This window comes from Rhinolophus sinicus, chromosome 12 (genome assembly GCF_057876585.1).
Source record: "Rhinolophus sinicus isolate RSI-liver-muscle chromosome 12, RSI-T2T, whole genome shotgun sequence".
Classification (NCBI taxonomy): domain Eukaryota; kingdom Metazoa; phylum Chordata; class Mammalia; order Chiroptera; family Rhinolophidae; genus Rhinolophus; species Rhinolophus sinicus.
The window spans coordinates 22539083-22553239 of NC_142512.1; the positions used below are offsets into that span (position 1 = coordinate 22539083).

General features: G+C 37.1%; 1 protein-coding gene across 12 annotated transcripts in view; it reads left to right on the plus strand.

The window, feature by feature from the left end:
• Positions 1-14157, plus strand: part of NF1 (neurofibromin 1) — a 209195-nt gene that overhangs the window by 187274 nt on the left and 7764 nt on the right. For 11 of the 12 annotated variants that reach the window (XM_019750679.3, XM_019750681.3, XM_019750685.3 and 8 more), the window contains 8 exons: positions 869-1004; positions 2181-2338; positions 4691-4813; positions 5220-5350; positions 5534-5634; positions 6661-6803; positions 7164-7210; positions 8466-8682. In XM_019750679.3, coding sequence (XP_019606238.2) covers positions 869-1004; positions 2181-2338; positions 4691-4813; positions 5220-5350; positions 5534-5634; positions 6661-6803; positions 7164-7210; positions 8466-8682 — 1056 coding nt within the window. The remainder of the gene's footprint in view (positions 1-868; positions 1005-2180; positions 2339-4690; positions 4814-5219; positions 5351-5533; positions 5635-6660; positions 6804-7163; positions 7211-8465; positions 8683-14157) is intronic. The other variant, XM_074320825.2, reaches the window with a different exon arrangement.

The window sequence follows — 14157 nt, forward strand, 5'->3', positions numbered from 1 at the left end:
AAAATTTTGAAAGTTTTGCCAAATTGTTTTTCCTTATGCAAGAATTTACATTAAAATATGAAATGCGTTCCCTTTGTCGTCTTTGATTCAAGACACAGTGTGACTCCCTGTCATTTGTCATAAAGTCTGAACGCCTCAGCCTACCACCCTGGGCCCTTCAGGAGCCCTCCTGATTCTGGCCTCTTTCTCTAAATTTCACAAGCCTCATTTTTTATTACTGTTAAATGGATGGGCTGTATTAAGCTAAGCTATTTGCCATCTCCTAGAAGTGCCTTTCTGCCTCTTTAATATTCATTCCCGATGCCATTTGTTTTACCTAGAATGTCTGCCCATCCCCACCATTCCATTAAGCCTTCTATATATGCTTTTACCTGATTTCTCCACCCAGCAGTACTTAGCACTTATGTATAATAACGTTCTTGAATATCGTCATCTGAGGGGAAGTGCTGGTCCCCAGTTTAGCAAACTTCAATTTGTGGCAACTTTTTTGTTTGAGTCATTTGACCTTGGGCAAATCATTTAACATCTCAGAGTAGTTTTCCTTTTCTAAGAAATGGGTCTCATAGTACCTGCTCTGCCTACTTTTTGTGTTTGTTGAGATCAGATGTACATGAAAGCACTTGACAAATATAAGGTGCTTATTTAATCCTTTATGTATTTCATGTGTATGTACAGTCTTCCCAAACAGATGATAAACTCTTTAAGATGAATAAGTCTGTCCTCAGTTTTTTATATCCTTATACCTCACACTCTTTACATGCACATTGAACAGCTATTATCCTCTTCAGGAGGCTGTGAGAAGTATGTCCTATTTTAAGTCAACTGCTGATTTGTTAAATTTTCTCATCTGCCTTCTTTTCCCTCTTAGCTTTACTCACCGTGTCTGAGGAGGTTCGAAGTCGCTGTAGCCTAAAACATAGAAAGTCTCTCCTTCTTACTGATATTTCAATGGAAAATGTTCCTATGGATACATATCCCATTCATCATGGTGACCCTAGCTATAGGTAAGTGGACTTCTCCCACAATTACATAACTGTAATCAGGTTTCAATTTTCTAAGCTAATGAAGGCACACAGAATAATCTGGAAGGGAATATAGAGATAATCTAGGAAGAGTGTGTTGTAAGTCAAAACTCATTTTATAAATGTACAGTATTTTATGTGGGTTAGTAGTAGGAAAACTATCATTCTAATCTCATTGTACTAATGTTGCCGTTAGTTTGCCTCTCTGAGGCACAAATCAGTTGAAAAATGGAAAGAGGTGATCTTATAAGTATTTAGGTTACAGGAAAGTGCCTAGGAAAAAATTAGGATGAAATATAAGCAACATTACATGCTTAATGATAGAAAACTAAGCTATAGAGATTTGTAAAAGAAGTATACATGCTAACACATTTGTTGTATTTACTTAAATCACATTAAAGTTATTAAAAAGTTTTCTGTAGTATAGATTTAGATAAGATAATGAAATTATGTCCACTGGTGTATATGGTTTTGGGGTAGTACATTTTTCTCTATAATATGGAGAAATCACATGAAAATGTCATTAGTGGGGATTTTTCTATATTTTTCAATTAAATGAAAGTATCTTTAAGTTTTAGGTGCAGTGTCAAACATAGGAAAGTAATCTTATATTTATAGAATTTATATCATTCCATTTATCAACATCCCAGTTTTTGACTAAAAGCCCTTAATAATTTTCCACTGAAATTTTAACAATGTGTGCAAAAGCTTTCCAAGCATACTTGGTTTTCAGTAGTCTTACTCTTCAGTCATTCCTCTGACTGTATTTCTTTGCAATATGCCCTTTTTATTTTGGGAGGGAGAAAGTGAGTTTGCCTGTGTTCCCCTGTCGAGGTATAAATTAAGGTTGATTTTATTGGTTTTTGAACTAAGAATACAGTTGCCTATTTAGACTTGATTTTCCCTGATTTAAAAATCAATGTAGTACAATTTTATTGAGCAATCGATGAGTACCTTCCATGTATGAGATACCCCAAAAAGAAAGTGGATACTCCCTGGAGATACATTAAGAGTTTGTACCCTAAAGCTGTTTAATGGAATTTTAAAATTAATTGATTGCTGTCTTCGGGAAATAGGACAGCCACTTGGGAGGGACAAACAATGGTTGTATTTTTCACCATGTTGATTAATTCTTCTTAATTGTTTAAAATCTCTCAGAACACTGAAGGAGAATCAGCCATGGTCGTCTCCCAAAGGTTCTGAAGGGTACCTTGCAGCCAGCTACCCAGCTGTGGGCCAAACCAGTCCCCGAGCCAGGAAATCCATGAGCTTGGACATGGGGCAGCCTTCTCAGGCCAACACGAAGAAATTGCTTGGTTAGTGTGTCTACGTTATGTAGAATTTTTTAGAATTGTTCTTTAAAATGATCAGATACTTTCACTCTTGGAAGATGATCGGAAGCTATTCAAAATTATCCCAATTTCCTGGTTTTGATGTAGCAAAGTTTTGGATGCCAATTATAAGGGAGTTTGATAGATCAGTTAAGCCATCTCAGTTAAGAGAGAAAAATGAGAATGAGATCTTTAAACAGTTTTTTTTCTGATTCTTAGAATAAACGCTGTGGCTGTCTTTGTTTTGTTCTGCTTTGGTCAGGCGTAGGGAAATGGGAGTAGGAAGCGTCATTAGCTCCTCACCAGGAAGGAAGAATCTTGCTGCACTCATATTCAGGGCCTTTAACAAAATAGTTCCTAAAATTATCATCTCAGAGCAGAACACGTCAATCAATGTGGTATGAAGTTGTAATAATACTATTTGCAATCTTTTCTTTAAAAAGACAGAAAGGTAAGATTTTTTTATTACTGTAGTTTTTCGATTATTATAAGAAGGTATGATTCTTGAAGGTGAAGATTGCTCAGTTGCATCAATATTTGTCCATGAGAAGTACACTTAACATGCTGCGAGATCGTTTCCCTTTTCATTAGCTGACAGTAAATAATGAGAGAGCCCACTGAACGCACCTCACCACAGAGGCCACACAAAGCGGCTCCTAACACAACTTGCACTCAAGTTTTCATTGTTACTGAAATACACTGGGACCCATATTTCAGCCACCAACACTAAGAATGGCTCAGTGGGTTTCAGTTATCCATGCAAGTATATTTTTAAGTATCTTTAGGTATTGGGAAGGTATTTGTGTTCATAAGGAAATCAGTGAGCGGACGGTGACGTGGGAGATAAGTAACTTGCTAGTAAACCATAAGAGAAATTGAAACCGCAAGTGTTAATCACTGTTACTGGTCACATAGGGCTACTTTACCCTTTGTTTGAGTTCCTTTCTGTTCATACTTTGCCATAAGTAATCTCTAGGAGTTTCCTGGTTACTCTGTGTTTTGTAATTCTGAATTTTCATGCCAAGGAAGTGGTAAATGAAAAACTGATTTCCGAGAAACTTTCAATATTGATTTCATTCAACCCATGTGCTGGATGAAAAAGTTATGATTTCTGCTCTGAAGGGCTCATAGTTTGGTGGCTGAGACTTATAATCGGCTGGTAACAATAACAACCCCAGGCACCATTAAAGCAATACGTCTTGACGAGGGGAACCTAAGGGCCTGGGGAGATTAGGAAAAGCTGCAGAGAGGAGGTAATGTTTGAACTGGACCTTGAGGATTTAATACCTGCTCGCCAGCTATTAGGAAGGCATGCATTCAGGAGAAGGAGAACAACGTGAATGAAGAAAAGTCAGGGAAAGCAACTGGGTAGCAAATGAGGCTAGAGAAGGATTGGGCTAGATTATGGGAGACTTGTGTATGTGCCGTGGTAAGAGATTTAGCCTTGTGGGTCCAGCAGGGATCTTTAAGTAGGAACGGGGCATTACCAAATGTGGAGAAATAGGAAGAGGTTTTGCTCAAGAGGACCATTGAAGAAACTGATACAACAGTCCAAACAAAAAATGGTGCAGGCCTGTGCTAAGGCAGGGGCAATAGGAGAATGGAGAAGAGAAATCCAGTTTGGGGTAGATTTCTGAAGTAGAACGGGCAAGACTGAGTGCAAGTTCCAAATAATCCAACTTCAATACTTTTACTTTAAATAAGAGAGAAGTATTTAACATTAGTGTAATACACGATTGTAGTACATGATTAGAGAAACTCGAAGACAAGTGGGAGATGATACTATTTGCTATTTTTGAAGCATCCCCCAGTGTATCTCTTATTTGGTACTTTCAGGCATGCAAATCGTTTTTTGTTTTTCGTTTTCAAAGCTTGAAGAATTAAAATCAAACTTCAAACTTGCCTACTTTTGGAAAGTCTTCATATGTTAATAACTTAACTGTTGGCACCAGTAGAGTTTCTTAAATTGAAAAAAGACTGTTCAGACATAGTTGATCTTTGCTACGGAACAGTGCATATCCCTGTATTTATGATTAAGGATTGTACTTGGTGGCGTTTGGTTTACCTCCAGTGTAGTGACTGTAATCTCAGTTTAATTTCAATAAGGTACATGCTGTCGTGCAACAGAAAGCTATGGGGCCAACATTCCTTGAGAAGATGGCGAGTAAAGGAGAGAAGCCCTGCCCCAGGGAAATGTGTCAACTTTCTTTGGGTCCTTAAGTAAAAACTTAGTTTTTTCACTTAATGCTTTGTGTCCACATATTTTCTTTTTAATATATTTCTAATCACAGACACTGTGGTTAATGAACTTTCATATTCTGTAACTTTTGTTTATAGGAACAAGGAAAAGTTTTGATCACTTGATATCAGACACAAAGGCTCCTAAAAGACAAGAAATGGAATCAGGGATCACAACACCCCCCAAAATGAGGAGAGTAGCAGAAACTGATTATGAAATGGGTGAGAAACAAAGTTAATCATTGATCTAGAGCATTGAAAATCAGGTGGGAGAGTACATTAAAGCCGTATTTGCTTTCCGGCCATGTCTTAGAATCTTCAGGGTGAAATATAGAAAAATTTGCTGTTTTTCAAGAGAGAAGCTATACAGTCCTTAAAATGACAGTTGTCCTGAAACCTGTGTAAAACGTAGTCCCATGTATGATATACAGCCTTGTAAACAATTGGCCAAAACTTTTGTGCAGGTGAAGAGTAATTCTGTGTGACGTTTATGTTGATATTTTAAACGTCTACTAAAAAGCTATTGAATTTTAGAAGTAACATTAAAATACGTTAGGTGAAGCGGTATCTGTCTAGTGTGTATATTCGATTAATACAGCTGATCATGTTCATCCTTATCTTACTACAGAAACTCAAAGGATTTCCTCATCACAACAGCACCCACATTTACGTAAAGTCTCAGTGTCGGAATCGAATGTTCTCTTGGATGAAGAAGTACTTACTGATCCAAAGATCCAAGCACTACTTCTTACTGTTCTGGTAAGGTGTTTTGTTGTTTAAGGGTTTTCTTTTCCCCCTCAAGTTTTTGTTCCAGTCGACTCTTAGAAAGTCCTTAAATATTAAAAATATGAAAGGAAGGCTGTCTTCTACTTCTCATCAAAACAGACAACAATTCAGCCACAAAGTAAAATGTTTTCTGTTTCCTGTTTTGCATCTGGGCAGGCTACCCTGGTAAAATACACCACAGATGAGTTTGATCAACGAATTCTTTATGAATACTTAGCAGAAGCCAGTGTTGTTTTCCCCAAAGTTTTTCCTGTTGTGTAAGTATCTCCTTTTGTGTTTAACTTTTGTGTCCGTCGTGAAGTCAAATGTTTTCTAAAAGGTTAGGAAAAGTACCATCCAGGAATGTTCACTGGTTGTAGAGAGACGGGAACGTGAGATAGGGTGAGAGTGATTTTAGCTTAGAGACAGTGGGTTTGATAGGGGCTAAGATGAGTTTCAGCATAATAGACATTCAGAAAAGCAGTTTTTAATCTTGTTGATTTTCTGAAGTGGTTCATCGTGCTGAGCCACGTTCATTTCTCCACTTAGGAACAAAGCGTTAGACTGCTATATTTAAACCAGGATGCCTGTTTGGATTTCTTTTTCAGTAGAGCTTTTGCGTTTATCCACAGCTAAGTAAAAACAAAATTGACCTCTTCTTTGGGAGATAAATTTTATTCTCTCTTAAGAGCTAAAATCATATTAGCCTCAAAGTGTTCCCAAAGAAACTTGGGAAATTCTAAGCCTTCTATGTAGTATCGTTATTTCCTTATTTTTGTTCAATCTCATTTAAACAATTTCAGAATTTTATAGAGTTGGCCCTTGGTTATTTTTATTCATGGAGGGTAGCCTTGTTAGGAGTAGTTAAGTTCCCCTTAGGTTTGAATTGGATCATATATTCCACCCCCTCCAAACTAATTTTGATGTGATTCAGCATTTATTAAACACTGATTAATATGAGATTTAATTTTAACTCCCTGGCTACATATCAGCCGTCAGCAGAAAGAAATGATCCTAAAGCATGCCAGGTGGCAGACAGGAGCGTTACCATATATGTGTAGTTATATGACAGTTGGTTGTTTTTACCATATTTTCCCTGATGACTAAGAACAACAACAACAACAACAACAAAAGAAAAGCAAACACACACATTCATTATAAAAAATTTGGAAAAACACCAGACACTAAAAAGCACTCGTTTCCCTTCATTTTTATTGTATGGTTCTGGGGAATGTATGTTTTCCAGTATATATTTTCATTTAATTTGTCTTTAAAATGTTCCTCTGTTGTCTTTTATTTTTCAGGCACAATTTGTTGGACTCTAAGATCAACACCCTGTTGTCCTTGTGCCAAGATCCCAATTTGTTAAATCCGATCCATGGAATTGTGCAGAGTGTGGTGTACCATGAAGAATCCCCACCACAATACCAAACATCTTACCTGCAAAGTAAATAAATGTATCGGGAGGAGGCTGGTTGATGAACTTGATAACGTGCGCTGTAATAGAATGCACTGACTAAAGAATTCTTTATAAGGGGTAGTCTTGTTCATACTTCTCTCTCCATATGCCGTTTTCAGACTCTTTCAATTATATGTTCAATAAATAACTGGTTGACAGCTTTCTTTAATTAAAATATGATTTTATACTGAGTTTATTTTAAGTGAGTTTTAGTCTACTTTGACACATTCTAAAAAAAATGTTTTCAAAGTGTGTGTAGGTTTTATATATCAACAACTATGTAACTTAATTTCTGTTAAGATTCAGAGTCTCATGCTTGTTATAAGAGTAACGTTTGATTTATTGCAGGTTTTGGTTTTAATGGCTTATGGCGGTTTGCAGGACCCTTTTCAAAGGTAAGAATATATATTTTTCTCTATTGACAAAACGAAAAATTTTATTCATATTAGTGTGCCTGCTTTAAGAACACGCAAATGATGAAAACCAGAATGGTTATTCACAACAAACATGGTATTTTTACTAAAAGTTTCCACCATAAGATTTTTTCTAAGAGGCGGCACTTTTAATATGTTTATATTAGTTTTTATTTAAAAAGAAAACTCAATTCAATTTATGCTTGACTTTCAGAAGGGTATAATAAACCTTTGTAAACTTTTCTGCCCTTAGTCCATCGTATATTTGATGATCTTAATGCACACACTTAGGTGTCTTGTAATTAGGAAGGAGCATTACCTATGGTTAAAATCTACCTTGTGACCTGGAACTGATGTTATATGTCAATTAAATCTCAATTTTTAAAAAAATTGCATAATGAAAAAAAAATCTACCTCATGTAAATATTTCTTTTTCCAACTGTTGCATTAGACTTATTCTTCCCTGAATGTGTATTCTCATTTGCTCCTATTCAGTTTGTTCTTCGGTTGGCGTTAGTTAATACAGTGCTATATAAATGCGTATTTAATTATTTTCTCTATGTGTCGTCTCTCTCCAATGGATTGAGGTTCCTTGAAGGCAGGACTTCTATTTCTATCCCCCACAGTTCCTAGTGCAGTATTGTAGATACAGGGGTGCTAAATCAATACGAATTATGTAAACCTTGTTCTGATCTTAAGAATTGGGAATTTATTTTGTTTAGTTGTTACTGAATATATCTTTATATGCAAAGGCTGTCATTTAAAATCATGGGCCTGAAGTCACAGAAATAAGTATATCATCCAGGAATTTTTGTATTTCAATTGCCAGTAACCCTCTGAGCCCTTCACGGTGTTTAGTTAGTTGGATCTCTAAATGGCAGCTGGAATGATGATGCTCTGCTTATTTTCTCTGTTTTGGAAAATTGACTAGACATCATTCCTGATAATTGTGTTGTCTGAGGATTAATTCAGTCTTTGTATGTGTGTGGCTTTCAGTAATTGCAGGTTCATCTAGAATCTGTAAGTGTAAGCCAAATAAAATTCCCAGTTGGGAGTCCCATCTTAGTCTATAAATATTACTCCACCCCCTTATTTTAATGATCTATAATGCCAAGGAAGAAAAATAGTAAGTGAAACCCAAAACAAAAATTGAATTAATCATTTTTGGCTTCAAAGGGGATCTACCTAAAAAAAGAAAAAGAATGGAGCTAAAATAATTTCCTATTTTCCATTACAGCAAACACAAATCCCAGACTATGCTGAGCTTATTGTTAAGTTTCTTGATGCCTTGATTGACACGTATTTGCCTGGAATTGATGAAGAAACCAGTGAGGAGTCCCTCCTGACACCCACCTCTCCTTATCCTCCTGCAGTGCAGAGCCAGCTTAGTATTACTGCTAACCTTAACCTTTCTAATTCCATGACCTCACTTGCAACTTCCCAGCATTCCCCAGGTCAGTAAATGTAATCTTTATATAAATCTGAGCAACAATCTTAATATAACATTAGGAATTCCCTCGTTCTCAGTTTATAGCAGATTTTGCTCCTTTTTATCTTGAGGTTCATTTTACATTTCTTCTTTACCTTGTAGCTGACTTGAATTTTGTTATTCCATAAAGCTTTCTGCTTTTAAACAGTTATATGTATGATAGTAAATGTTTAGAATGTTCACATAGTGTTCCACGGTTGATAAGAGTTTGGGCAGGAAGAGCATCCTCAGGTACATTACCCTATAGGTGAGCAGAATTAGAATTCCCTTACTAGATATACTAACCTTGCCCTAAGGGCTTCTGAGTCTCCAATACAGTATACCGTAATAAAACATATACGAAGTATAGCAGTACCCCACGTCCCTGCTGCCAGCAAAAACTCAACCATCCAGAGACCAACCTGAAAATCTAGGAGTAAATAAACAAGCAGACAAAAAAAGCCATCTCAAGGAAAAAACATCTTAAAGCCCATAGGCAGATTCCTCACTGTGGAGTCAGTCTTAGGTCCAAGTGGGAAAAGTATACCAATTCAGCATGCAACTAAGAGGTGGGTACACTAATAAATAATAGCTAATAGCTCGGGGTGGGGGGGGCGGGCTGAGATAAACAAGATGGCTGAAATAGCAAGCCTACGGAATTCCCGGCTCCTTCAGTGTCGGAGGAATGGTTTCATCCAGCTCGGGTTGGCCCTGCAGGTGTTACTGGTCATAGAACTAATGCTGTTGTGTGTTGTGATGACAGTGGGTGAAGAAAGAAAGCTTCCATTACTGTGATGTCTTCTGTTCAGAAAGATACTCTTCTAAGATGGTATTTTTCCTAAAGGTTTTGTGTTTCAAGTTCCATTATTTGAAAAGTGTACTTAGGAAGCAACCTCATTCTATAAGGAGAAGTTACTATACTTAATTCTTTTAAGTGTTAGCATGGATTTTCTTTTAAAAAGCTGAATGATGTATTTATAACTATTTTGTGACGTTCAAGATCCATAAATAGAATGCCCGATTTATAATCCCAGTTTTGCGTGAACATTGAAACAAATATAGCTTTGAAGGTTCTAAAGAACTTGGCAAATGCAATAGCCAATTCATATTATAAACCATTATATTAAATAACTATATCCATCTATTAAGCTTTGGTCAGCAGAGGAAACAAAGTATTGGATCCAGCATTTATTACTATTTATCCATCACCTTACTGTGCCTAGTAAGGTTCTTTTTCTCCCCCTGCAAGAAATAAAAGAAACCTGGCCACCCATAGAACCATGTTCACTTGCCCTCTGTCACCTCTTCCCTAGGACAGTGTTTCTCCAAGTGTGGTCCCAGACGAGCAGCATCAGCATCATTTGGGAGCTTGTTACAAAGTCAAACGCGGGGTCCCACCCCACACCTCCTGCACAAGAAACTCCAAAGTGGGGCTCAGCCAGCAATCTGTGGTTTAATAAACACCCAAGGCGATTCTTACGCACTCTAGAGTTTAAGAAACACTCCCCTAGGGTATGCCAGGGATCTAAAACTTGTGATTAGCGTTTCAACTGTTAAGGCGAGGGCAAAACCTAAATTTATTTTCTTCGAGATATTGCAGCCCCTGAATTCTTTCCCTCACCATTGTCCCCACCCCTTAAAGTCTTAGCATTTTGGAGGTGGGGGGACTCATTATAGAGGTTATTTAGTTCTAGGCTCACATGTTGTGTGCCGTGGAGAGACTGAGGTTGAGAAGAGCTAAGCTAATTGCTTTGTCACCCAGCCCTCATCTAGGAGCAAGGCCAGTGTCCTACCATATTCATTGCTTTCTGTAGCTATGATGTAGCTCTCATCTTTCTTCCTGCGCTTCCCTTCTTTCTTTTCATTTATCTGTTTGTTTATTGCTGTCTCATTACTTCCATCTGCCTTAAGTCCCCCATTCCTTTTCATCTGTAAAGCTCTCTATTTTCTGGTTATGTTATTTATAATGTTGATCACAATGAGAAAAGTCATAAACTCTGTCTATATTAGTCCTGTTGTTTTTAAAGTTTGGTTCATTTTGACCAAATTTTTGCCTCTTGGGCTACTAAAGTGTATTTAACCTGTCAAAACGATTAGTTGGGTGGTTTGTTTTTTTAACGGTTTTTTTTTTAAACCTTGCTAGGAGTCTTTCTGCCTATCTTTGTCTACTAGTAGAGACAATAAAAGAATCAGGCTGAGAATAAAGGTACCAGAACAGGCTCCCCTGTTAGTTGGTTAATTGTTTATGTCCTGTATTGGTTGGACATCAGCCATATCATTTGCTTTCAAAAAAAAAAATAGTCCTACTCGGCAACCTTTTATTTAAAATTGTTTATAAAAATCGGTGAATAGCATGTGTGGTTTTGGTTACAGTTTTAAACCTATGGTGTCACCTCTAGTAGTTCTCCAAAGATGGCTGCCTGGATAGACTACTGCACCCTGGAAACCTCTGACTATTCTGAAGCTTTAAAAGTAATAGAATTAATTAAGTAGAACCATGGCATTCAGCATTTCCTGTCTCTAAATTGTAAATGATGTATCCTTTGGTTTGCCAGATATTTTACTATGTTGTTTAGAGAAAAGGTTTATCTTTTCAAAAGTGACTTTACTCTCCCACAAAATCCATTTTTTCTCTAAATTTTGGGCTTATCTTCATGAAAGGATCCTAATTTATCTACGTACCTAGTTACTGTGTTCTTGTTATTTGCTCTTATGAAATACCTCTTACAAGAGTTAATCCTTTGCTTGTAATTAGGTATACTGCTTCATGTTGTACCTTGTACTGTATCTTTAGCTCCATCTAATCTTACATCCTGTCTCCTCAATTTATGGAGCTGAATTTGCTAATATTGATGGGCTAAAAGAAGTGACAAATCTTATCCAGATTTCTAACTCCGTCTAGCATTTCAACTTTGCTATTTAGGGGTATAGAAACCAGAATATTTCCCTGTCTCCACTCCCACCAGCCAAGTCCCATTAGAAATATTTAAAGAAGCTCTGTGTCACTCCCTGAAATGGCACGTAGGTGTGGTTGGCCATCAAATTACCCAATATCAGCCTGCGCCCAGTCTCCTGAGCTTTAAGCAGGTGTCAAAAAATAAAAGCTGTTGGTCCGCACACAGCTCAACCCTTTGCTGCAACTTTTCATGTCAATGCAAGACTTTCTAGATCTATGGTGCTTAGCAGGATCGGCCCCTAAGCTGTGTTTCCTTTTGGGTTCCAACATTCTCCGCTGTCAACTCAGCTAGGTAGGATTCATGATCCCACTCATAGCCCTAGCATTAAACCTGCTTAAATAAAAATTTGAGTGGTTATTCATCAGTCATCAGCTTTTGAAGAAGTTGCAGTCACTTACTTAAAGCTATTATCTCTGAAAATGCATCCTTCTGACAGATTATCGTAGTCCACTTGCCTATCCCCTTAGCACAAGGAGGACTGTTTTATAAATCTATATTTAAAAATGCATAAATGACTGTCTTGACTCCCTCCCTAGTACAAATTGAACTTGGCAGCAGTGAAGTCAATGGACTGTGTTTAGAGTTCAATGCACATAACTTTGTATTAACTGTGGCCCTTTTAGCCAAATGGACATAAAATGTTGCCTCTTCAAATTTTCCCAAATGCCACTAAGAGAATCTTGAAGAGAATCCATAACGTTTACTCTGTGATATATAAGAATATTTCAAATTTGCTATTGCGATCCAATATTAGGTCTTCTATAGCTGAGCTGGACATGAATTGAAGAATCTGGATTAGAACCAGAACTAAAGCCTATCTACCTAAAAATGCTATATATGGGACTTTCTTCTGCTTAAGGCCAAGCCATGAGTGGTTCTGTTAAATGTTGAGCAAAGAAACTTTTTTTAAAGCCGTATTTTGAGTGCTTTTTACCCATTTCATTTCATGTATGCATTTCAAGTACAGTCTCCCTGCACCCTCTTTAGGTGTTAAACAGCAAGTATACTAGAAATAAAAATGCAAATGGAACTATATGGACTTAGTGCTCATTAAAAAGAAATGAAATAGATACATTTTCAATGCATAAAAATTTAATTATATTCTACCAAGGTCTCCTAATATTTTTCACGCTGTAATTTAATTCAGTAAACATTCACACACCTATTTTGTAGGTGTGCACTAGGCACTCTGGAACATTTAAAGATGAGAGAGACCCTGGTTTCTAGAGACCTGACAGTTTTTGCCAATGGATCTCAGTATTGGGTTTGGAGCTAGTTATTTCCTTCTGATCCATGTTGTTTAACAAATTCTATACATACACCAATTCTTTGATTTTAAGTACAAGATGAATAGTACAGTGCTCTGTAGAAGATAACCAAAATTCCAGCTATTTGTCCTACTCAGTTTACTATGTACAAGGGGCCCTATTAGACCCAAGGGAGTGGAGGAGATAGAGCAGGGGTGTCCAAACTGCGGCTCGCAACCCATTGTTAATTGGCCTGCAACAAATTCCAAAAATATATTTAGTTTACTTAAACCAGGTGAGGCAATACATACTTCACCTCGAGTGAGTGGCCCGGCTGTTTGTATATTTTACTGCATATGGCCCTTGGTGAAAACAGTTGAAAAAAGTTTGGACACCCCTGAGCTAGTGGGATGTGATACCTGCCCTCAGGTAGATTTCAGAAGAGTAAGAGTGGTAGGTAGAGTGTACACAGTTGCTATTTTGACTACTTTTGTGGCATTTGTTATGTTGTACCTTGTACTATATTCTGATAGTTCAAAGGGATAATTGTTTGGAACAGTCAGGTAATAATTATGGCAAAGGTGTTGTATTTTTTACCTCAAAAAAATGTGAGGTGTGTATTATAATTTCTTAACAAAAACAAGCCTGTAATCTCTTTTACATGTTTTTTACTAGAAAAAAAATCTTTATTATTTTTTCTTTTGGACCAGCTTATTTTACTGACAGTATTCAAGTGTGCTTTTGTAGAGCAAAGACCTATTTAGATGGACTTTATTTAAAGTCACTTCTTCCACTTTATTTTGGGGCTGTGTCCAGGCCTGTCAGTTATCTCCTCACTTTGCTTCTATAATGCAGACCTCCCTCCTGGGAAGCTGAGTGGATCAGCTAGGAATTATCAGCATTCCTAAACCAATAATGTGACAGCTGTGTGCGCTGTGATGGTTCCCCAGAACCATTTCTCCAAATGTACAGGCATGTCTCGATTTTTGCAGTTCGCTTTATTGCGCTTCACAGATGGTGCACTTTTTTTATATATAGACATTGAAAGCAAGATCCTCCACCAGCATAAATGCGATAACTTGCTTTATTGCGGGGGTCTGGAATTGAACCTGAAATATCTCCGAGGTGAACCTACAGGCTTAGCTGTGAGTCCGTAACATTCCTAATATGTTTACCGCTTTAAAATGTCTCCCTCTTGGAAGAAACTTACTTTGAGACTACTTAAAATCTCTGAAATGAGTTTAATGTTTGAGGGAA